Raw genomic sequence first — 26,331 nt, forward strand, 5'->3', positions numbered from 1 at the left:
AATTACATTACGACAAATAACTAGTCTTAAGCAAATATGGCTGACAAATATCTGATTTATTTAATCTTGATCGTAGATAATAAAGTGCTCGTCCTATTTAATAAATAAAAAAAAAATAATAAAAAAATAATAATAATAATAAAATATATATATACGATAATTAATACGATAATAATATAACAAAGTGCATTCTTAGCTTCTTACGAATCATATATATATGGATTTAAATCATAAGAATATATATATATTTTAATTAATGAATCTTAATCATAAACAATAAAATGCTTCTACGGTGTTTCCTCTAATCTTACGAGTATATAAAGTACTTATGAAGGCAGTATGAAATAAAATAACGCAGTTTCTCGATAAGCATAATTTTAATAATTACGTAAAATACATACGATAATAATTATTATAAAAGAACTATTAAAAATATATACGAACATTTGCGATCACGCGCGCGCTCTTCAGAATAACCTGAATCGATGACGCTATCAAGGCAGTTCTGAAACAATGCACAAAAATAATGTAATGTCAAGCAATGAGATAAACCCAAGGCAAAACAAAGTAAAAGAAAGCTTACTTACCTAATTCTTATAGAATCCCGCTTGGCGTAAAACTTCTTCACGGTACTCCGCGTTTTCAAAATCATCGTACCCCGCGTCCTCACACCTCCTCACCGGCGCCGCGAAATCGATCATTCTCTGCACCCTTCTTTCAGCACGTAGTCTACTCATCTTCACTACGTTCTTCCACAAGCATACCCTCCACGGTGGTCCACAATCCCAGTCGTCCTCTAACAAACAAATAAAGGTTACATACATCGAATTATCAATTATATATTAACAAACCGCGTCATAAAAAAAAAAAAAAAATTTTTTAAAAGAACTTACTGAGCATCTCATCGGTGATCAGAAATCTCTCTCTGAACAATCTCTCCTCCTCGCTCCATTCCTCAAATAATTTATTCAGGGAGAAAATATCATCCCCTTCCTCCTCCAGGAAAGCCTCCCAGCGCCGTCTCTCTTCGGCTCTCACTCGCCGATCTTCGCGATCCTTCTTCGTGTATTGATACACAGAAAGAATAACGTCGGGCTGAGAAAGAAAACCCTTAATTATTATATTTCCCTATCTCGATCGCCCCGTTCCAAATTATTAAGCAAATATCAAATATCATTAATATCAGAGGTAATAGCATTAATAATAAAACAGACTCATACACATTCATGAATAACTACTTACGTTCTCCTTATCAAACTCCATCACCAGAATTATCGGTAATCGCCTGATCACCACCCTCGTTTTCGAATACGGGACTTCAATTTCCATTATAAATTTTTCTTTTCTCACAACACTCTTACCACTGCAAAACTAAAGTGCGACTGTGCGATTCTTCTTCGTTGACCTGCACGTGGAAAACCATTTTCTTTTTCCTCCCATTCCCCCTCTACTCACATACACTTCTACCTATGATATGTTTACGACTTGACACGCCCTTTCTAACTTACCAAAGACGTTAAAACACAACCTTTCCCAGCGAAAAACTACACATATGGAAGCAATATCAGACCCTCGCAGCTTGGCGGCCTGATTCAGAGAACTAGCAAAATACGAAAGCGTCCTCGAAAAAATAATAACAAAAAGAGAGAAGAGAATTTTTATTTATCATTAAGCATCTATGTAAGTTAATATAGTATATATTCCTCGCTATGATAAGCTTCACCCTAAATAATTAACATCTACGCATTGGTTCTAACTGATCTAATTAAAGTAATTTTAATGAAATATATATATCTTAAGTATAGAACGTACATATATACCCAAGTACAATTCTTATATCTTACTCAGTTGCAAAATAAAGTTATAAGACATATAGCATATATATATAAAAAAAAAAGAGAAAAAAAATAATTTACATATTCATAATTTTAGAATAAAACGTGCATATAATCTATTATAATTCCATACTTTACTCGGTGACAAAAGGATACCTCATATACTATATATATATATATAGATATATATATAAAGAAAAAAAACCCAAAAAGCACACAAAAAAAAAAAAAATAATAATAATAAAACAATATATATATATTTACGTATAATTAGAATAGGAATATATATATATTCAATAATAATCACATATATATATATCCTACTTGATTACAAAGCTATAGGAATACAAACATACACATATAACCATAATTTTAAAGCAATATCACATACACGAACAATTAGATTAAGAATATCTATATATATATACTTCACTATGCATTATTACAGACATGTTGTCGTACTTCGCGATTCTCGTTCTCGTTAATCCGATTCACGCTCTTATTGGATTCGATTGTGGCGGACAACACCTGAATATTACTTCGGTATCGTTGCTCGATGTTGGAGAATGCAATCTTGATATACGGAAACCCAATTCGACTGACGTCTACATGCAACTCTTACAACTCTCGGACTACAATCATGCAGAAGTCATCCAGTGCAAGGTGGAAATATCACGGACAATTTACCACTGCGGAATGCACTCGCATGTCTCCATAGTCCATAACGGAAAGGCAGATTATATCCACGAAACCGGATATACAGTGTGCCGAAGGGCATTCCAAGATGGAACATTCTCTCTCGGAGATAGCAATATCATTCACGGACTAAAAGCTAATCAGACTACTTATCACAGTCTCACCTTAGCCGGACGCACTAATAACGACGGAACCTGCAAAGGCACTCAGTACTCCGACCCTTACGGAACCTGGGACAACGTCGTTGTTCAAGCCGTCGTCAAGATCTCCTTGAGGACATCGCACGTTCCCGTACAATTAAACTCCGGAAAAATAATATTAAAATCCGGAACCATTTGTCTCTTGAGCGAAGGATTTTGCATCGATTCCGAAAACGGATACTCGTATTGGAAATCCTTGCCAACATCTGCTTGCAATTTCCATCAATATGACGTTCTTTATGAGGGTTTAGCAACTAAAATTACAGATAATTCAACTAACCCTCTTTCTCCAATTATTTATAGTCTGACTACGCAGGACGTCACGTTCGCACTTACGAAGACAAAAGAACAACCCTTGTGCGGATACACTTTATTTCGCACAGAGCACCCTAAGCTCTTTATCCTAGAGACAAAGCAAGGCGATACCTTCGCCAGCCGAGGTATCATCCCCGTGGACAACCTGGATATATTCACATATATGAATTCTAAATTCGTGTATGTGGAAAAACACATCCGACAACAAATGACTTCATTATATTATAATGTTATGCAACAAAAATGCGAATTAGAAAGACAGGTAATCACCAACGCCCTGTCTTTCGCTACTCTTCAACCAGATGAATTCGCATATCGCCTTATGAAAGGACCCGGCTATATGGCAGTTACAACCGGGGAAACCACGCACATCGTCAAATGCATACCTGTAGATGTTGTAGTAAGGAAAACAAAGGAATGTTACACGGAATTACCTGTAACCACCCGCAACACTTCCTTGTTTCTCACCCCGAAATCCCGGATAATTTCTAAATATGGAAATCAAAGGGAATGCAGTTTTGAATTACCAACTATGTACCGTATCGAGGATACATGGGTTCAATTTACACCTGAACCTCAAATCAGACAGTTACCTCCGCAACAATTAAAACCAATGACGACATTAACCTGGGATTATTTGACGCCAGGAGCCCTCGCTGTCAGCGGAATATACTCCGAAGAAGATATAGAAAAACTGAGGGATCACATTATGTTCCCCGCAGAGAAACCCGCTCTTCTAAATACAATTGCAAGAGGAATTACGGGATACTCCATTAACTCCGACGCTGTCTCCATGTATAATTTATTAGACGAAGCCTCTCTCAATAAAATTGCCGAGAGTGCCGCCTCACGAGTATGGACCGGATTTATTTCATTCGGATCCGCAACCGCTGGAATCCTTGGCATTCTAATAATTATTCGCATCATAAAAGTCTTCGTCGATACAGCTATTCACGGTTATGCCTTACATTCCGCCTATGGATGGAGCATGCATTTGGTTGGAGCCATTTGGAGCTCTCTCACTCATCTACTACTTCATCTCGCACGAGGACCTGTCGATAAGACCGATAATAAAAACCCAGCCAAGGGACCACCGTCACCTTCTGCTCCTGAAGACCTCTCCAGGGAACCTACCGTAATCATTAATGGGTTTTCAAGACCAAATGATAATGCCTCATCCAACATCGAATCAGCAACTACTAATAATGTTTCTGATATTAATTCATATCAGAATTTAAGAGATCGTTTAAAAGATCTCGAACAAATTCCTTCGAATACATCGCAATTTGTTCTTAAATAAGGGGGGAGGTGTAACGTCCCGTCATTTTCGCAAAACCATATTTTTGCGCGCTACTGTTTTTCCTGCGCCAATACTTAAAATTTAAGGATAATTAATGATTTTCCTCTTTACATATAATTGTTTAGACTAAAATCAAGCATTTATATTATTAATTACTAACCATACCAAATCTAGGGTCTCCAGTTATCTAGTTCTAACTAGCCGCTACCAGGAACTAGCGATCCGACCAATCAAACGTCATCCGAGACCCCTGAGCGTATACTTCAACTAACCAGTTATTATTAAATGAAACTAACCCTTAGCAATAAGAATATATTTTAATCATGACTAACCCACTTATATATGAATATTCAATATTAATTAAACAATATAATAATATTATTTATGGAATCAGAAACATAATAACTTGTCGAACTTTACTTAACAATTTAAGACTTATAGTAATGAGTTTTAGAAGTATTTTAATCACTGACAGAATTATTATGAGGAAGGTTCCATAAATCCTTATCTTGCGATGCATTGTAACGACAAGCCTGCGACAAGCATTCGATGAATTACTAAAAGTGTTCAAACACTTAATATTTTAAGATTTCATCCGCAATTATATTTACGAAGCCTTATTTCAGTCATTAAATGATTTCGATAACGAACCCAAGATTATTAAGATTTATTGAGTAAATTATTAAATGAAGAGACTTATAAATAAGGCCCAAGTGGATATAATTAAAGAGAATATTTTATTATAGAATTAAGTCAAACGAGAACAAGAAAGTCTCGATATTACGTTATGGAATCATAATTCTATAATTTAGAAATAACTTAATCTTACCCTATTGCATTAAACTCAAGTTTTATTATAAATTATCAATCATTAAGAATTCCAATTAATAACATAAAATAAATTATATAAGAAATGATTCCATAAACGTACAAATGAATATTTGGCGAACTACAAGAAACTTTAACATGTATCTATGCGCAGACCCCTCTAAAATCAGCTCACAATCAGCAAGTAATTAAGTGCCGATCGTAGGTGACAAGCCGCTTCCGTCCGTTATCTCCCTCGCGTTATCGGATGCTAGCGTTCAAACCACAAAAGAATAATAAATTAGACACTTCTTGGAATCGTCGCTTCTCATCTCAAGCTCACCGCCTAACTTCGATATCCGGTCCAGATTATCTAAAACTCGTAAATTGATAGTTGACACCTAGAGCGTTCGCTCCTGCGGGTCACCGTATCATGACCTCTTAGTACAATTTATTGTGACATATTCCAAGAAAACGTCTTTCTTAGAAATCCCCACCAAAAGGGAATTGCACACGACACTCAGATTTTTCTCGATTTGATGGGTATATAAACCCTTAATTCTCACCGTAACTCTGCGGCATACCATCATTATCATCTCACCGTAACTCTACGGCATCTCATTATCGAGATCCCACCGTAGCTCTACAGTACATCATTTCTGTAGCCTTACGATACTCTGTATAAAGTCACGCGTTTGCCGTCAACTGCGTCGACATACTCAAATTGTTAGTCGCGCATAGAATTATAAAGTAAAAGTTAAATAAAGAACTCTTGTGCTTCAAAACTCGAATACGTTGATTTTGCCAAACATCCCGCGACCGAGGTCCTAGAGAAGGGAAAAAGGCGAACGAGCGTATTACGATCCACTGCCTGAAGTTCACAGTCTATCACAAGGTAAGTACTTATAATTACCCAGACTATTTAACACGCCAATTTTAATTCTAAGTTACTCTAGACTGACAATTCTCTTTCAATCACTACCTTCTCCTAAAACAAATAAACGAAATCCACTGTTAAGCATTGCATGCAGCTAACAGTTTCCCGTTGTCAATCAGTATTTATCAAATCAGAATCCAACTACCTTTTCATAATTATTCAAGGTATCAATATCAGAATTTAGCAACATTAACGTAGAAACAATACTCCTGGTATCACTCGGACGTCGTCCAAAACCCGCATTTTACCTCTAGCCGTTGGACGTACCTTTCGTAGGTCCAGACGACTCTTTACCATTTCCCCTACTTCCCGTCGTTGTCGAGGCATTCATCATACTTGCCCGACGACAAACCTCCCATCAACACCCTGCGTATCTCCATCGTCGACGAGGCATTCATCATACTTGCCCGAAGACAACTCCTCATTACCTTCTCTCACCTAATAAAAATCGATAACAGGAGAAAGATATCGCATAAGGATTCTTAAACAGAATTCCGGAACTAATTTCACTCTGGACGTGGTCCAATCCTCATTTTACCTATAGTTGCAACGCATACTTTTACCGTAAGCACACAAGCAACTCTCTGCCTTTTCCCCTACTTCCCGTCGTTGTCGAGGCATTCATCATACTTGCCCGACGACAAACCTCCCATCAACACCCTGCGTATCTCCATCGTCGACGAGGCATTCATCATACTTGCCCGAAGACATTCTCCGTACCCCCAGACCTTCCTTTTGAATTCATATTTAAACCCAAATGAAGACGTATCGGATATTGATATCTCACTCCCTCTAGTTCCCCTTCATGTTATCTCACGATAATCCTTATCTAACTCATTATTAACCCTTCATTCTGACCATATGACTCCTTGTAGATGAGCAACCCGAGAAACAGAAAAGCACGTCGGATAAAAAGGAATCATCGAGCCGGCTTGAAAACTCGCGAAACACGCGCTGCATCGACCTTACGCTGGTTTAAGCGTAAGGCATATAGAAATAAGCCGCGTGTCATATCGTGTGAAGTAGTATCATTTTCTCCCGATACATTGCGTCGCTTAAAGACCTCATCTTCCCAAACTAATACTCCACGAAGCTTAACAAACGAGCACGAAATAACGCCTGTAATAAACTTACCGTCAGGCTTAGATTCATACTCTCCAGAATTAATATTATTCTCTGAATGGTGTCAGAACATACGCTATTTAAAAGAAAATCACACTGCAGATAACCATCAAGAAGAATCTCAATCTAACGATTTAATCTCTCAACTAAAAACTCAACTCCCCGAGAATTCTTTAGAAATAGATGAGTACGACAACTATCTAAATTATTGATGTACGTACACTTAATCATATGTGCATTAAATATATTATTCTCATCATTACCTCTACCAATTAATTCAAATGCTACCCAGATCTACTGAATTAGACGTCCAAGGATTAACAAACGATGATGCAAATTCAATTATAAATATAATTATCGGGCTACTAACTGACGTTTTAGAAGGAACTATTGATATCGATCAACTCATAGTCTGCTTAGATAATCTTCATATCCCTGGTGCTCAAATAAGCGTCGAATTCACAGACGATTAAATAAATATCAAATTCATTTTATTAATTAGCCCCTGAATTATTATTATCCAGATGAATAAACAACTTCAAGGCTTAATTTGCAATACAATTTACCAATTAATACTCAATTTGATCTATGAATATTTGAATGGTAAAATAACTTTCAATCAAGTCATAACTATTTTAAACGACATCGAAGATATCGCTAATAGATTCGATACTCCCAACTAGTAACTAATACCCCACTCCTGTGACCTACAACATTCCCTAGATCCGTAACTTCGGTCCTAGCTCTCGGCGTCCCAGAGGTATAGCCGGTGTAAGCAGGTTGCCTCACAAAAATAGAGAGCGCCCGTTTTCTCACTAGCCTAGGCATAGAGAGAGAAGGGAGATCACCCAGACGTGACACTGGGTAAAACATATTTATTTATAAAATTCGTGCCTCGTGCACATGAATTAAAAATTCCAACGAAAAAATTAATTTCATTGGAAGCATATATACGTATTGATATCCACGTTTGGCTCGCATAGCCTATGTTATTTTCAACATTTATATATATATATTTATTTATATATTATATGTATATTTATATAGACATATGTTTTACAATCATATAATTTATTGTATTTATTTATTTGCATTTATTGACACACACATACACACACACACACACACATATATATATATATGTCATCATGTGTAAATTATATATGTATATGTATATGTATAATATAAATTATTGAAGTTAAAATTTAAGATAGTCTTAAAATATTTCAATTCCACCATTTTTGGTCAACTTGGATCTCAGCCAATCGGCAATAGCTTACACGACCAATATTTACGCACATATACATATCCAAATACACATGTATTATATGTATATAGTTATGAAAATGGCTGCCGTGGCGCTGTACTGGATACTGGGTGCTGCTTCAATTTCACAATCGTGGAGAGTGGAAGGTGGAAGTAACGAATTGATGGCGGGAATATCAGCTCCTGCGATCGTGAAAGAGGAGCCGAGCGGAGCTGCTCCAAGCAGGACTCGCAACTCGCACCAGTTCTCCCAGGACAGGACTACAGGACGCGAACTGCGTCGTGGAGGAATACGGCGAGCAGCACATCGAGTGCACCACCGAGGGCCAGGAGAGCGAGATTCGCGCGTTCCTCAAGGTCCGCGTTTTACAAAGAGATCAGTGGAACTTTATAGTAATGCAAAATTTTATGTGATAAATTCGTAACTTAAAAATAAAATGTGCATATTTATATTTATCAGTATATAATTTTACTTTTATGCATTGACAAAAACATTTCTTTCTTTTAAATTTGGGATTTTTAATTGCAATTTATTTAAATAATATACCATAAAGAAACAAATAATATACCATAAAGAAACAAATGTAACACGTGTTTTGTAATATTCTAGTAATAGTCTAATAATAAAAGTGCGAGATAGTCTGTACAGACTGAAAGCATTTACTTTAAAAGGTCAAAGGAAAAAACAATAACACTCATGATCAGCAGAAACAGTAAACCGCTGAAAGCATAACGTAAAGCACTCACTGAGCCATTTCCTCTGCCGAAAGCAGCCTATACAGTTGTGTGTGGTTTTTTCGTATCAAGAAAATAAAGTGATTTATATTTGAATTGTTAGAACGTTAAAATGCCAAGCGAGGTGATAACTTTGCAGCTTGGCCAATGTGGCAATCAAAGTATTACATGTTATTTTGTCTCATATAATATAAATCCTTTTCATACGTTTTATAATTTTTTGATACAAATGCTACGATATTTCCAAACACTTGCAAATATGAAAATAATATATGAAAATAATAACGAATATCTTTATCGTCTTTTTTTTTACATTATGCCTCAATTTTACAAACTTAAAATTTCTCTTTTATTATAATTTGTAATAAAACCTATATATTTTCTTTCTTAGAATAAAATTTATATATTTTTATACATTTTATTTATAGTTGGATTTGAGTTTTGGAAGAGATTATGCACAGAGCATGGAATCAGCCCAGAAGGAATCTTGGAAGATTATGCAATAGAGGGAACGGATAGAAAGGATGTCTTTTTTTATGAAGCAGATGATGAGCATTACGTACCACGAACTGTGTTATTAGATTTAGAGCCCAGAGTTATTCATACTATTATGAATTTTCCATATTCAAAGGTAGTACGCATCTGGAATATGTATGTACATTTATAATTATGCATATATATGAATATGTATGTACATTTATGTTTATGCATATATATGAATATGTATGTACATTTATGTTTATGCATATATATGTGAATATGTATGTACATTTATGTTTAAGCGTATATATGTGAATATGTATGTACATTTATGATTATGCATATATATGAATATGTATGTACATTTATGATTATGCATATATATGAATATGTATGTACATTTATGTTTATGTATATATATGAATATGTATGTACATTTATGATTATGCATATATATGAAAACAAATGTAACGTGTGCTTTGTAATATTCTAGTAATATTCTAATAATAAAAGTGCGAGATAGTCTGTACAGACTGAAAGCATTTACTTTAAAAGGTCAAAAGAAAAAAACTATCACTCATGATCAGCAGAAACAGTAAACTGCTGAAAGCATAACGTAAAGCACTCACTGAGCCATTTCCTCTGCCGAAAGCAGCCTATACAGTTGTGTGTGGTTTTTTCGTATCAAGAAAATAAAGTGATTTATATTTGAATTGTTAGAACGTTAAAATGCCAAGCGAGGTGATAACTTTGCAGCTTGGCCAATGTGGCAATCAAAGTATTACATGTTATTTTGTCTCATATAATATAAATCCTTTTCATACGTTTTATAATTTTTTGATACAAATGCTACGATATTTCCAAACACTTGCAAATATGAAAATAACGAATATCTTTATCGTCTTTTTTTTTTACATTATGCCTCAATTTTACAAACTTAAAATTTCTCTTTTATTATAATTTGTAATAAAACCTATATATTTTCTTTCTTAGAATAAAATTTATATAATTTTATACATTTTATTTATAGTTGGATTTGAGTTTTGGAAGAGATTATGCACAGAGCATGGAATCAGCCCAGAAGGAATCTTGGAAGATTATGCAATAGAGGGAACGGATAGAAAGGATGTCTTTTTTTATCAAGCAGATGATGAGCATTACGTACCACGAGCTGTGTTATTAGATTTAGAGCCCAGTGTTATTCATACTATTATGAATTTTCCATATTCAAAGGTAGTACGCATCTGGAATATGTATGTACATTTATGTTTATGCATATATATGAATATGTATGTACATTTATGTTTATGCATATATATATGAATATGTATGTACCTTTATGTTTATGCATATATATGAATATGTATGTACATTTATGATTATGCATATATATGAATATGTATGTACATTTATGTTTATGCATATATATGAATATGTATGTACATTTATGATTATGCATATATATGAATATGTATGTACATTTATGTTTATGCATATATATGAATATGTATGTACATTTATGTTTATGCATATATATGAATATGTATGTATGTACATTTATGTTTATGCATATATATGAATATGTGTGTACATTTATGTTTATGCATATATATGAATATGTATGTACATTTATGTTTATGCATATATATGAATATGTATGTACATTTATGTTTATGTTCTGTTTTATGTATTTGAGTTAGAAGAATATGTTTTACAAAGAGATCAGTGGAACCTTATAGTAATGCAAAATTTTATGTGATAAATTCGTAAATTAAAAATAGAATGTGCATATTTATCAGTATATAATTTTACTTTTATGCATTGACAAAAACATTTCTTTCTTCTAAGTTTGGGATTTTTAATTGCAATTTATTTAAATAATACCATAAAGAAACAAATGTAACGCGTGCTTTGTAATATTCTAGTAATATTCTAATAATAATAGTGCGAGATAATAAATGTAATAAAACCTATATATTTTCTTTCATAGAATAAAATTTATATATTTTTATACATTTTATTTATAGTTGGATTTGAGTTTTGGAAGAGATTATGCACAGAGCATGGAATCAGCCCAGAAGGAATCTTGGAAGATTATGCAATAGAGGGAACGGATAGAAAGGATGCCTTTTTTTATCAAGCAGATGATGAGCATTACGTACCACGAGCTGTGTTATTAGATTTAGAGCCCAGGGTTATTCATACTATTATGAATTTTCCATATTCAAAGGTAGTACGCATCTGGAATATGTATGTACATTTATAATTATGCATATATATGAATATGTATGTACATTTATAATTATGCATATATATGAATATGTATGTACATTTATGTTTATGCATATATATGAATATGTATGTACCTTTATGTTTATGCATATATATGAATATGTATGTACATTTATGTTTATGCATATATATGAATATGTATGTACATTTATATGTTTATGCATATATATGAATATGTATGTACATTTATGTTTATGCATATATATGAATATGTATGTATATTTATGCATATATATGAATATGTATGTACATTTATGTTTATGCATATATATGAATATGTATGTACCTTTATGTTTATGCATATATATGAATATGTATGTACATTTATGTTTATGCATATATATGAATATGTATGTACATTTATGTTTATGCATATATATGAATATGTATGTACATTTATGATTATGCATATATATGAATATGTATGTACATTTATGTTTATGCATATATATGAATATGTATGTACATTTATGCATATATATGAATATGTGTGTACATTTATGTTTATGCATATATATAAATATGTATGTACATTTATGTTTATGCATATATATGAATATGTATGTACATTTATGTTTATGTTCTGTTTTATGTATTTGAGTTAGAAGAATATGTTTTACAAAGAGATCAGTGGAACCTTATAGTAATGCAAAATTTTATGTGATAAATTCGTAAATTAAAAATAGAATGTGCATATTTATCAGTATATAATTTTACTTTTATGCATTGACAAAAACATTTCTTTCTTCTAAGTTTGGGATTTTTAATTGCAATTTATTTAAATAATACCATAAAGAAACAAATGTAACGCGTGCTTTGTAATATTCTAGTAATATTCTAATAATAATAGTGCGAGATAATAAATGTAATAAAACCTATATATTTTCTTTCATAGAATAAAATTTATATATTTTTATACATTTTATTTATAGTTGGATTTGAGTTTTGGAAGAGATTATGCACAGAGCATGGAATCAGCTCAGAAGGAATCTTGGAAGATTATGCAATAGAGGGAACGGATAGAAAGGATGCCTTTTTTTATCAAGCAGATGATGAGCATTACGTACCACGAGCTGTGTTATTAGATTTAGAGCCCAGGGTTATTCATACTATTATGAGTTTTCCATATTCAAAGGTAGTACGCATCTGGAATATGTATGTACATTTATAATTATGCATATATATGAATATGTATGTACATTTATAATTATGCATATATATGAATATGTATGTACATTTATGTTTATGCATATATATGAATATGTATGTACCTTTATGTTTATGCATATATATGAATATGTATGTACATTTATGTTTATGCATATATATGAATATGTATGTACATTTATATGTTTATGCATATATATGAATATGTATGTACCTTTATGTTTATGCATATATATGAATATGTATGTACATTTATGTTTATGCATATATATGAATATGTATGTACATTTATGTTTATGCATATATATGAATATGTATGTACATTTATGATTATGCATATATATGAATATGTATGTACATTTATGTTTATGCATATATATGAATATGTATGTACATTTATGCATATATATGAATATGTGTGTACATTTATGTTTATGCATATATATGAATATGTATGTACATTTATGTTTATGCATATATATGAATATGTATGTACATTTATGTTTATGTTCTGTTTTATGTATTTGAGATAGAAGAATATGTTTTACAAAGAGATCAGTGGAATTTTATAGTAATGCAAAATTTTATGTGATGAATTCGTAAATTAAAAATAGAATGTGCATATTTATATTTATCAGTATATAATTTTACTTTTATGCATTGACAAAAGCATTTCTTTCTTCTAAGTTTGGGATTTTTAATTGCAATTTATTTAAATAATACCATAAAGAAACAAATGTAACGCGTGCTTTGTAATATTCTAGTAATATTCTAATAATAATAGTGCGAGATAGTCTGTACAGACTGAAAGCATTTACTTTAAAAGGTCAAAAGAAAAAAACAATAACACTCATGATCAGCAGAAACAGTAAATCGCTGAAAGCATAACGTAAAGCACTCACTGAGCCATTTCCTCTGCTGAAAGCAGCCTATACAGTTGTGTGTGGTTTTTTCGTATCAAGAAAATAAAGTGATTTATATTTGAATTGTTAGAACGTTAAAATGCCAAGCGAGGTGATAACTTGGCCAATGTGGCAATCAAAGTATTACATGTTATTTTGTCTCATATAATATAAATCCTTTTCATACGTTTTATAATTTTTTACAATAGATACAAATGCTACGATATTTCCAAACACTTGCAAATATGAAAATAACGAATATCTTTATCGTCTTTTTTTTTACATTATGCCTCAATTTCACAAACTTAAAATTTCTCTTTTATTATAATTTGTAATAAAACCTATATATTTTCTTTCTTAGAATAAAATTTATATATTTTTATACATTTTATTTATAGTTGGATTTGAGTTTTGGAAGAGATTATGCACAGAGCATGGAATCAGCCCAGAAGGAATCTTGGAAGATTATGCAATAGAGGGAACGGATAGAAAGGATGTCTTTTTTTATCAAGCAGATGATGAGCATTACGTACCACGAGCTGTGTTATTAGATTTAGAGCCCAGGGTTATTCATACTATTATGAATTTTCCATATTCAAAGATAGTACGCATCTGGAATATGTATGTACATTTATAATTATGCATATATATATGAATATGTATGTACATTTATGCATATATATGAATATGTATGTACATTTATGTTTATGCATATATATGAATATGTATGTACATTTATGATTATGCATATATGAATATGTATGTACATTTATGTTTATGTTCTGTTTTATGTATTTGAGTTAGAAGAATATGTTTTACAAAGAGATCAGTGGAACCTTATAGTAATGCAAAATTTTATGTGATAAATTCGTAAATTAAAAATAGAATGTGCATATTTATATTTATCAGTATATAATTTTATTTTTATGCATTGACAAAAACATTTCTTTCTTCTAAGTTTGGGATTTTTAATTGCAATTTATTTAAATAATACCATAAAGAAACAAATGTAACGCGTGCTTTGTAATATTCTAGTAATATTCTAATAATAATAGTGCGAGATAATAAATGTAATAAAACCTATATATTTTCTTTCATAGAATAAAATTTATATATTTTTATACATTTTATTTATAGTTGGATTTGAGTTTTGGAAGAGATTATGCACAGAGCATGGAATCAGCCCAGAAGGAATCTTGAAAGATTATGCAATAGAGGGAACGGATAGAAAGGATGTCTTTTTTTATCAAGCAGATGATGAGCATTACGTACCACGAGCTGTGTTATTAGATTTAGAGCCCAGGGTTATTCATACTATTATGAATTTTCCATATTCAAAGGTAGTACGCATCTGGAATATGTATGTACATTTATAATTATGCATATATATGAATATGTATGTACATTTATGTTTATGCATATATATGAATATGTATGTACATTTATGTTTATGCATATATATGAATATGTATGTACCTTTATATTTATGCATATATATGAATATGTATGTACATTTATGTTTATGTTCTGTTTTATGTATTTGAGTTAGAAGAATATGTTTTACAAAGAGATCAGTGGAACCTTATAATAATGCAAAATTTTATGTGATAAATTCGTAAATTAAAAATAGAATGTGCATATTTATATTTATCAGTATATAATTTTACTTTTATGCATTGACAAAAACATTTCTTTCTTCTAAGTTTGGGATTTTTAATTGCAATTTATTTAAATAATACCATAAAGAAACAAATGTAACGCGTGCTTTGTAATATTCTAGTAATATTCTAATAATAATAGTGCGAGATAATAAATGTAATAAAACCTATATATTTTCTTTCATAGAATAAAATTTATATATTTTTATACATTTTATTTATAGTTGGATTTGAGTTTTGGAAGAGATTATGCACAGAGCATGGAATCAGCCCAGAAGGAATCTTGAAAGATTATGCAATAGAGGGAACGGATAGAAAGGATGTCTTTTTTTATCAAGCAGATGATGAGCATTACGTACCACGAGCTGTATTATTAGATTTAGAGCCCAGGGTTATTCATACTATTATGAATTTTCCATATTCAGAGGTAGTACGCATCTGGAATATGTATGTACATTTATAATTATGCATATATATGAATATGTATGTACATTTATGTTTATGCATATATATGAATATGTATGTACATTTATGTTTATGCATATATATGAATATGTATGTACCTTTATATTTATGCATATATATGAATATGTATGTACATTTATGTTTATGTTCTGTTTTATGTATTTGAGTTAGAAGAATATGTTTTACAAAGAGATCAGTGGAACCTTATAGTAATGCAAAATTTTATGTGATAAATTCGTAAATTAAAAATAGAATGTGCATATTTATATTTATCAGTATATAATTTTACTTTTATGCATTGACAAAAACATTTCTTTCTTCTAAGTTTGGGATTTTTAATTGCAATTTATTTAAATAATACCATAAAGAAACAAATGTAACGCGTGCTTTGTAATATTCTAGTAATATTCTAATAATAATAGTATATAATTACGAATTTAAATGTCTTATGAAATATATAAGGACTTAAACCTTTATTTTTTATTTTACCTTTTTGCAAGTAAATGTATAATAGATTAATGAAATTTTTACAGTTATTAGAACGACATCAAACACACGATGACGCATGAATCGGATAATTTTTAATTAATAAATATATATGAATAATCAAAAATTATCCGATTTAAGTCGTGTTTGATGTCTTTTAATTGCAAAAATTCAGTAAATAAATATATTATAAAATTATAATTTTACTTTTACTATTTTAATTGTATATATGCGCACATATATATAATATATATTCATCCGTGCGCGTACGTAGTGTATACATATATGTATATGGTAAAATGTAAAATATCGCATATAAAATATATATATATATATCTTTTTTAAAATTTATTTATATACGCGAAATGTATTTCTTATCTATAATTTATGGATATAAGATGTGTGGACACACATGCGTAAAAAATGATTTTAGATTTTACTTCTAGAAATGAAAGTGGATGTATATTTAGAACGGACATGAACCAAATAATCGATGGTATCGAAAAGTGGATGTGGATACGTAGTTCCAATTCCTAAAAGTGGATGCACGGCGCTATTGTACGGCCTAGTAAAAGCGTCCCGAAAATCGCCAGCATGGCCTCTCCCAGGCTTCTCTCTGTTGGTACTAAAATTTCGCAAATTTTTTGGAGATGGCTACTAGGTTGTCTTTTTAAGTTTTATACCCCCATCCACCCACCCACGCATCCACCCATGTACTCACATATTTATTGATTGATTTTTACGAAATCTTATCACATACATACAATATGCAAAACGCTAGGAAAGAGAATGATAGAAAAATAAAGAGCGATGAAGCGTGCGCAAGAGAGAAAGAGAATCTATTTGTTTCTATAAAATACGCATTCTTCCCATTCCCCTCTCAAAAAAATTCTCACACAGATGTGTTTTGTAAGGTAACTCCATATATAATCCAAATTTCTATAAATACTATGTTCTTGCTCAATTTTCAGAGTGTTCCCCAAGCCCCAAAAATTTTTTTATGGTTTTATCATATTTAGGAGATCAAAATCTACAAAAAACACTATTGCTTATACTAACACCTCTGAGGGTCAAAATCGATAATCTTTTAACATCCTCCTTTATGAGTGTGTGGATGGGTGTGTGGGTAGGGGTGTGTAGCTTATAAAAATATCTATCAATATTTTTTTATTTATTATATATTTTTATAAATATTTATATATAGTATATTTTAATTATTAAAAAAACTTATCTTATTGCAAAAGGTAAAAAAAAGACGCCAAGTCTACATGCCATGTGAAGAAGTGTGTATACAAAAGCAGTGTTTTTTTTAAATAATTATAAACACATAATATAATATTTAAATAAAATAATGATATAAAAAAATTGCGCCAAATAAATAAAAATTTGTTTTATAAAAAATGTCTTGACGAACAAAAACTTGGCGTGCCCGGTTCGGGGTGCTAAAATGACATGAATTTCCTAATAAGATGGGCAGTAGTTTTTGGAACACGGCTTATACGATTATCAATTTGTTAATCAACAAATTGACAATCATATAAAGATAATCTAATTGTATAGGTATAGATGCCAAAAAAGAGATATATAATTGAAGACAACATATATGGACTAATGCCTTATCAATTGAAAAAAATGTAAACTGGCTTTTTAATTTATTGAAGGATTGAAGGACAAAACGCATTCCGACGATCAAAATCAGTTTATCTAATTGCATAGATGCCAAAAAATAGGGTAAGCATGCTATAGATTTATAACTCACGAAATCAATTATGTATAATTAATAATCAACATAACTTAAAATTAAATATTAAAATATATAACAGACAAAATCTAACAGACAGAAGCGATATGAATTAATAAACGACTCAAATTGGATTACGTGATGTCCACCATGGTGTAAAAAGCCTTGGAGACTGTGATATATATATATATATATATACATATATATATTTAGATAAATCACAAATAACAAACATAATTTTGTGCTGATTCTTCTATAAGTAATCACATTACAAACGACAACGAAAAACGATAACGGTATCATATTTTATATCGATGTTTCATAACCTGTCATCTGTCAAGTCGTCAATCATTCGTGTCTAAATAATCACAATTGGACTAAACTGATTGAAGGCACATTAAATATCCAACAAAAAAAAGTCGTCAATCATCAACTTATCTCGTTTTTCAAAAATTTTTCAAAAGTTCTGCAATGCCACGTCAACCGAAAAGAAATGTGAATGAAATTTTTGCTTCACTGAAGAATTTGAATTTTTTTAATGATTATGGTCAAATTCATCGATTATCTAATTCCATATGGAGAGATGCCGAAAAAATCATGAATGGTGATCTCAGTTATAAGTATATATATTTATATATTTCACAAAATAGAAATGGTATACTCGACCGATTCCGCCAAGCAATCAATGAAAATACTGTCATACATTTAGATGATGATATCAGAAAACAATTAAAATTACCATGTTACATTTTTAAATCTGTCAAAATTGTTCGTTCAAACAAGATAGTATTAAAACTAAAAAAAAAATGCGCGAAATGCGATGCATATTTTAATGGCTATAACAGGCAAAAATTAAGCAATACAAAAACTGCAAAGATGGAAAATATATTTAATGCAAATAAAACTGCGCACAAAATAAAGCAACAAAAGCAAAGACGACAAAATAGTAATGAAAAAAAAGATATATATGGAACATCTATGTACAATAATAAAATTAAAGAATTGAACAATGTAATGATACTTCGAAATAAAAAGCCAAAAAATTTATACAATATCGTATTACGTAAAGCCGAAAAATTCAACAAAGGTGAAAAGAGCATCAAACATTCAATAAGTACAGAAAAAATATCTATCAAAGAAGAAAATTGTCTTAAAACAAATTATTTAAACGAAAATGCAAGCCATAAAAAAACATCAAACTGTGACCAATATTTAAGAACATACCCTGATACTGAAAACCATGAAACTGTTAACAAGAATAATATAACAAGAACTACCGTACTCCAGAATAGTAATATATTATTTCCACCACATATATCGGAAAAATACATAGAGATAAAAAATACATGTGCATTTGATGCTCTTTCTCAATCATTATTAATCGGATATCAAGATTGGGCTATTTATAAAAATTATGTAGATTGTACATCACATTCAATTTTAGATTTTATAAAATTGTTAAGTACAATTGGTACATCACAAGAACTTTATAAAGAGAGAGCATTAATATTGAGTAACGTATTTGAATCAATAAAGGGAACAATTGATTGTTCATGTAATATCAGTGAATTGACTAAAATTTTAATGCAAGACGCAGTATCATATAAGATGTTGCAACGTTGCTCAACTTGCAATCGGGAGCATGAAAAAGATATGACAGTTCTTGAGACAAATCCCCAATCAATATACAAACATGGCATACAAGGTTTACAAGATGTTATCAACGAAATAGTCTTTTCTATAAAGAAGAAATGTATTCAATGTAAAAATAACAAGATACTCACTATTTTCATAACCGGCGCGCATCTTTTTATAGATATTGAATATTTACAATGGCGTTTATTTAGCAATTGGCCCACTACCATTTCTCTTTCTGAAATACCGTTGGACATTCAATTCTGTGAGTCCAACTATAAATTAATTTCAGCCATTGGATACATTGGAGAAGTTTATGAGAAAATCGGACATTATGTCGCATACTGTCATCGAGTAACGGGAAAGTGGGAAATATATGATGATCTAAATAGAAATAGTCCCATAATTCTATTATCTAATGAAGCGCTGTCGCAAAAAAGGAAAATACCATTTTTAATTTTTATAAAGCTAGGGATAAATTAGCAAATTTTAGACAAAACAAGAAAGAGGAAGAGTAAAAGTATTTAGACGGGAGAAGGGTTATATATTGAAAAGACTATTAAAGCAACACAAAAATAACTTGACAAACTCAAAAAATAGGAATTATATGCCGACTGATGGGAAACATTATCAACTTATTGGCACTATCTGTAACAAACTGATGGATATCATTCGCAAAGGTCGCTGGAGGGTACCGTGCTGTCTTCAACATCCTACATAATAAATTAATATCTACAGATTTTCAACAAATCAGATTTAATTTCATACAGTGCAATGTAGAGGCTAACACAACAGGCACGTATAACAAATATAATTTATATACAACATATTTTTTCACAAGAATATAACAGAATATGTTTAATACCTTGCGCTTTCCGTAACATATGCTGCTTTTCGATGTTGCAGAATCTGGAATCCTGAAGAAGCTGCAAGTTTGCATGGACCACTTGGTAGCATGCTGCTTCCAACGTCCTAACACATAATAAATTAATATCTACAGCTTTTCAACAAATCAGATTTAATTTACAGGTGTAATATAGAAGCTAACGCAAAAGGTATGTATAACATAATAAATTAATAAATATTTATCAAGTTCCTAATAAATTAATATAAGTAACATAATAAAGTTATCATTTTAAACAGAAGAAATATTACAATATGATATATTTCATATTACTATAATATAAAATATCTATATATATACCCAGACAGCACAGAATATCCAATGGACGTCCAGTTTTGGTTTTTATTTAGTCCAAATGTCCATGGATATAATATGAATGTTTTAAGAATATCCATTATTAGACGTTCAAAGTATATTATATTTAGACGTTTTAAAAACATTCATTTTACGTACAGCACAGAACATTTCATTTACATTGCAGCAATATTATAATCTTACAAGTTGCAACGTAATATTGGAGAGACATTATAAGAACATGTAACTGTAATATTTTAAACGAAATATTACTGTAACATTCCAAAAATATTATAAAAACAGTATTCATTAATCATTAGTTCTTTTATTTACCGCTATGTGACGCACGAGGCGCTATCTTTCCCGTATTTAAGATTTGTTATGAGAATTATATATAAAGCTTGCAAATATTAAATATTAAGATTATATAATACGCGAATATCTAAGTATTACGGATAAACAAAATGAACTTACACAGTTTCAACAATTTTTTTGCTTGTTTCTTTTGGATGTTTGCAAGATTTCTGCAATTTTTTGATGCTGTATGTGTACTAAAATAGGTATATTCAGTACTCTAAACTCTAAACATATAAATTTACATATATACCTACACCTATCTACTATAAAATATACGTTCAATGTTCGAAGCAGGTCCAATTTTAGTTCGTTTAGTCCTTAAAATGGACATGTTTCGATTGTCCAGAAAAGTAACACTGGACATTTCTAAAATGTCCTAAAGATGTCGAAGGCTCTAATATGGATGTTATAAATATGTACAAAACGTCCAATATGTACATTTTTAATACGTTTTTAAAACGTCACTGTGCTGTCTGGGTAAGTCACGTCGTCTGTCTGTCTGTCTGTCTGTCTGTATGTACGCGAACTACTTCCACATTTATGGACCGATTTTCTCTGAGAGAGAGAGAGGGAGAGGGAGAGGGAGAGGGAGAGAGCCTTATATTGTACCGCAGCTTATATTGTACAGTTGAAGGAAATAAATGGCGCGCGCAAAGCGCCATGTAAGAGAAATGAGAATGTTTATGAAGCCTCAATTATTTTTCTTGAAATTTATATTAGGCTAATTCCATGTTCTCAGCGATTTATATATTTTAAGAAATTTATATTTTTGGTGTACTAAAATTTCTTTGATTGATGTTGCGAATTATATGCTACTGTAACATGCTTATTTGCTGTGCAATTGCTATACCTATTGTGCTTATGCTTTCCTGCACAATTTAAGATAAAATTTCATTAGAAATTCGGCCACTTTACAATTAACGACTTAACCTTATTAACGATTGTGACCGCTGCGGCTTAGGCTTTAAGTGGCATTGTCTAACATTTCAAGTCTGAAGTTGGCAATTTTGCGCTTTTTTGGAAAACACTGAGCGAATTTACGCTAAAATTAACAGTTTATATAATTTTGCGCTACTCTTGGAAGAAATATTAACTTGTCTCACGCTATTATTTTTTTTTGTGTGGCTTGAACGTTTTTGTGTGTCTCTTTGGATACAGGATATTTAGCCTGTATTATTCGAATGTAGCATACATTTCGCTTGCTATTGAAATTACTTGTGGATAACCTTGTTTGTTATTAACCCAACTTTCTTTCAGGGATTTTGAATTTTGAAATTTATATTTGCCTTGTGTTTGCTTCCCTTTTATTATTGTATACGGGTCACGGACTGTGGAATTTCGCGCGCGTTATACACGAATTTCGTGAGTGTCCTCGACAAATATTAGGCACCGCGATCACGGCGTTGATATTCCGCGTCGACCTTTAGCGATTATAAATACTTGAAACATATATTTCTCTCTTACGCGCTGATTCTCTCATCGTTATTATTATTAATTTTTTTTCCTGCTCGTTAAGTGTCGGGATTCGAGCGTGTGACTTCGTTCGCGGATCGGTCGTCGGAATACGTGTGATTATTCAAATTTTCTTTTTTTGAGTGATCTCGCCTTGAGGAATTCAGCTATCGGACCCCCCAGATTTTTCGGCGTCTCGTGAGATAGTTAGAAGCCGTTAGGCCGTGCGTCTAATTCGCGTGAATAGTCTACGTGTCCGCGTAAATAGAATTCGGAATAATGAGTTCAGACGACGAAGAAGGTTGTGAGTGGATTTTCAACCTCACCGCCAATCAATTACGCGAAGAATTAGAAAAGCGCGGACGAAAAAGCGAGGGTACCCTTCCGGTTTTGCGGTCGCGGTTAAATAAATACGAAGTTTGCGCACAGTTAGGATGGGACCCACCTACGACGCCGGTACCGGGAGATAGCCGGACCCGGGCGCGATAGCCGGCCTCTCGGGCCCCTCGCCTATTCGCCCGGAAAGTCCCCACGAGTCCCGATTAGGGAATGCTGCGTTCGAGAATCCGTTGCGTGCGCCGGTTTATCTACGACCGCCGCCTACAGAATTGCCGTCGATTCCTCCGGGATCGCGTCCCGTCGCGCGCGATACATCATCGGCCATCGACGCCTATCAGATGATGCGTCGATAGAATCTAAAATTTTCAGGCGCGCGTGGGAGCGACGCGGATGCATTTTTGGCGCGTATAGCGGAAGGTCGCGAGTTAGTTCCGATTAGCGACGAGGAAATTTTTAAATGTATTCCGTTTTTCCTCTCCGATATCGCGCTTTATTGGTACCGAAACGAAAGAAACCGTTGGAGGACTTGGCAGGAATTCGAGTCCGCGTGGCGTACGCGATTCGGTAACCCTGACTTCCAATTCGCGTTGCGGAACGAAATCATGCGTCGTATGCAGGGCGAAGGGGAGACCGTCGCAGATTACTTAACGTGTTTACGCGCTCTTTTCGAACGATTAAGTGGCATTTAGAGGAGCAATTAATATGTTACCGCGTCTATAGATAGCGGTCCACCGGCGAGATGTGTACGATTTTACGTCATTAGAGAATTTAGCGACGCGAATCGAGAATAGCTACGGAGCTGTATCGCGTTGCCTGTCATAGCAAGCAAGCAATAATGAGTTGAATACTCTAACTTTGTCATCAATATTCTCAGCTCCCATCAAATCCGACCAGTCCAGGCCTGCCTCCTATGTGCTTTTACGTCGAAGTCACGAAAATCCCTGCACATTACTTGCCTACCAAGCCTGCGCTCAAGTTTGATATCAAATCTTGAATGAGATCATGGGCCGATAGGAATGCCACCCCAATGCTGACCAAACTCAATTATCTTGCCCAAGTCATCCACAATGCATAAGTCTAAATGAGTGCTAGAATCTCTCAAGTGATTGATGGATGGACATGAGGAACAAGATATAGATTTGAGGACTCGATAAAGTCATTGATCTGCTTACTGTCAAACGTTACGTTGTTCATATCGGCATTAAAGTCATTTTAACTTATAAGGGAATGCTTATAGTCAATTTGACGTTCAATGAATTGATGGAAAAATTAATTAATATAACCAGCGTTAGGAGGTTTGTATACTACGGCGAGCAGCAGCTTGGACTTGTTTTTGAATAAAATCTCAGCCATGATAAATTCAGGCCTGACCAACTCAGACATAGCAGAGCACTCAAGAACAGAGGCATTAAGATAGTCGGCAAGGTAAAAGGCAACTCCTCCGCCCCTTCTGCCGACCCTGTCACATCTAAAAAGCTTGTAGCCACGAAGCGCAACCAAGTCATCAGACACATCAGGACAGAGGCACGTCTCAGACATACAGATTATATGATAACCAGAAGAGATGAACAACTGTCGAAACTCATCCAGGTGGGCAAAGAGAGACTGGCAGCTCACGTGGCAAATCTTCAGATCCGTAACCAAGTTAACCATAATTTATGTTAGATATCGTCCTTAAACTTCCGACCGAGGATAGGACATCTCGAGGAATCCATAGCCGAATGTGCGAAGTCACCACCTGCGCCGATGCTTTGAACAGTTGTGACATGTAGGCTGTTTGTCCTTATTCGAACAATCTCTGGCTTCGTGCGTCTCCGCACAGTGTCCACAAATAGGTCCGTCAGCCTTACAGTTCCCTGCCATATGACCAAAAGCGAAGCACCTGTAACATTGTACTACTCGAACATGGTCGGTAACATAACATACTGAATACCTCAAAAAGATGCGGCCATTACTCAACAAAATATTTCTAACTTCAGGTGTGACCTCTAATACGCAGCTAACTCGTTTATTCAGTTTCGGGGGAAAGACGTAGATGACCTTCACTTCAGAATTTCCGTTAACATTCTGAGCAATAAGCTCCTTTGAGATTTCCTCAGCCGACATTTCCATCGGAATTCCATGTACTATCAGTCTAGGACTACGTTTTGCATTCTCCTGCACCTTAAGATCAGCCTCAGGCAGGCCAGGGTGAGTCTTAACCCTTTCGATATCCGGCGAGGCAGCTTCTATTCTGACAGCGTTGTTCCGAGTAAAAGATATTCTATTTACCTTTAGACCACAATCAGAAGGCTTTAGTGCCTTATACAAAGCATCCTTTGTGTCATGTGGCGAAGTATATTTTCTCCCTCTCTCGTTATCAGGGACAATCAAAAAACTTGTGGTTTTTGGTACCACCATCGTGGGACCACGAGAAACCTTGACCTCAATCAGAAGGCTTTAGTGCCTTATACAAAGCATCCTTTGTGTCATGTGGCGAAGTATATTTTCTCCCTCTCTCGTTATCAGGGACAATCAAAAAACTTGTGGTTTTTGGTACCACCATCGTGGGACCACGAGAAACCTTGACCTCAATCAGAAGGCTTTAGTGCCTTATACAAAGCATCCTTTGTGTCATGTGGCGAAGTATATTTTCTTCCTCTCTCGTTATCAGGGACAATAAAAAAACTTGTGGTTTTTGGTACCACCATCGTGGGACCACGAGAAACCTTGACCTCAAACCGCGCAGAGCCATTTTTTATATATTGCCCAAAGTTTAACGTCATAAAATTTTGTCCTCGAATTACGTGGAACGTTGCGCGAGAGGCAAAATCTCGTGCCTGCCGCCGCACGAGTCCACGAGACGCTCATCGTTGGTGAGACAAAGCCAGAGCGATGGATTGTTGGTCCTTGTCTGACTCATCGGTTTGGTTCTCAACTCGGTTCTTATCCGAGTAGTTCAGATGT

At 33.0% G+C, this 26,331-nt stretch overlaps 3 protein-coding genes and 1 long non-coding RNA gene across 5 annotated transcripts; 3 read left to right on the forward strand and 1 right to left on the reverse strand.

The window, feature by feature from the left end:
* Positions 1 to 438: 438 nt before the first annotated feature.
* Positions 439 to 1,543, reverse strand: LOC145946778 (uncharacterized). The gene is made up of 4 exons (XM_083056535.1): positions 1,243 to 1,543; positions 894 to 1,095; positions 588 to 796; positions 439 to 505 (listed from the first exon to the last, which is right to left on the reverse strand). Exons 1-3 carry the CDS (start codon positions 1,327 to 1,329, stop codon positions 588 to 590), a joined length of 498 nt encoding a protein of 165 aa, XP_082912661.1. The 5' UTR covers positions 1,330 to 1,543; the 3' UTR covers positions 439 to 505.
* A 739-nt stretch (positions 1,544 to 2,282) lies between these two features.
* LOC145946767 (uncharacterized) lies at positions 2,283 to 4,346 on the forward strand. The gene has a single exon (XM_083056521.1). It carries the CDS (start codon positions 2,286 to 2,288, stop codon positions 4,344 to 4,346), a length of 2,061 nt encoding a protein of 686 aa, XP_082912647.1. The 5' UTR covers positions 2,283 to 2,285.
* A 4,245-nt stretch (positions 4,347 to 8,591) lies between these two features.
* On the forward strand, positions 8,592 to 13,077 carry LOC145946779 (uncharacterized). 2 transcript variants are annotated; one of them, XM_083056536.1, is made up of 5 exons: positions 8,592 to 8,871; positions 9,642 to 9,844; positions 10,724 to 10,926; positions 11,721 to 11,923; positions 12,918 to 13,077. In XM_083056536.1, the coding sequence occupies exons 1-3, from the start codon at positions 8,643 to 8,645 to the stop codon at positions 10,799 to 10,801; spliced, it is 510 nt and encodes a 169-aa protein (XP_082912662.1). In that variant the 5' UTR covers positions 8,592 to 8,642; the 3' UTR covers positions 10,802 to 10,926; positions 11,721 to 11,923; positions 12,918 to 13,077. The 2 variants fall into 2 exon arrangements, with proteins under 2 accessions (XP_082912662.1, XP_082912663.1); XM_083056537.1 differs by having other exon boundaries at positions 8,592 to 8,835.
* Positions 13,078 to 14,463: 1,386 nt separating this feature from the next.
* Positions 14,464 to 16,118, forward strand: LOC145946782 (uncharacterized). The gene is made up of 3 exons (XR_014427078.1): positions 14,464 to 14,675; positions 15,192 to 15,394; positions 15,937 to 16,118. It is a non-coding gene; the product is annotated as an uncharacterized LOC145946782 (long non-coding RNA).
* Positions 16,119 to 26,331: the final 10,213 nt, after the last annotated feature.

Source organism: Prenolepis imparis, unplaced genomic scaffold (assembly GCF_030444845.1).
Source record: "Prenolepis imparis isolate NDT839.2.m4 unplaced genomic scaffold, iyPreImpa1.0 SCAF_21, whole genome shotgun sequence".
Taxonomy (NCBI): Eukaryota; Metazoa; Arthropoda; class Insecta; order Hymenoptera; family Formicidae; genus Prenolepis; species Prenolepis imparis.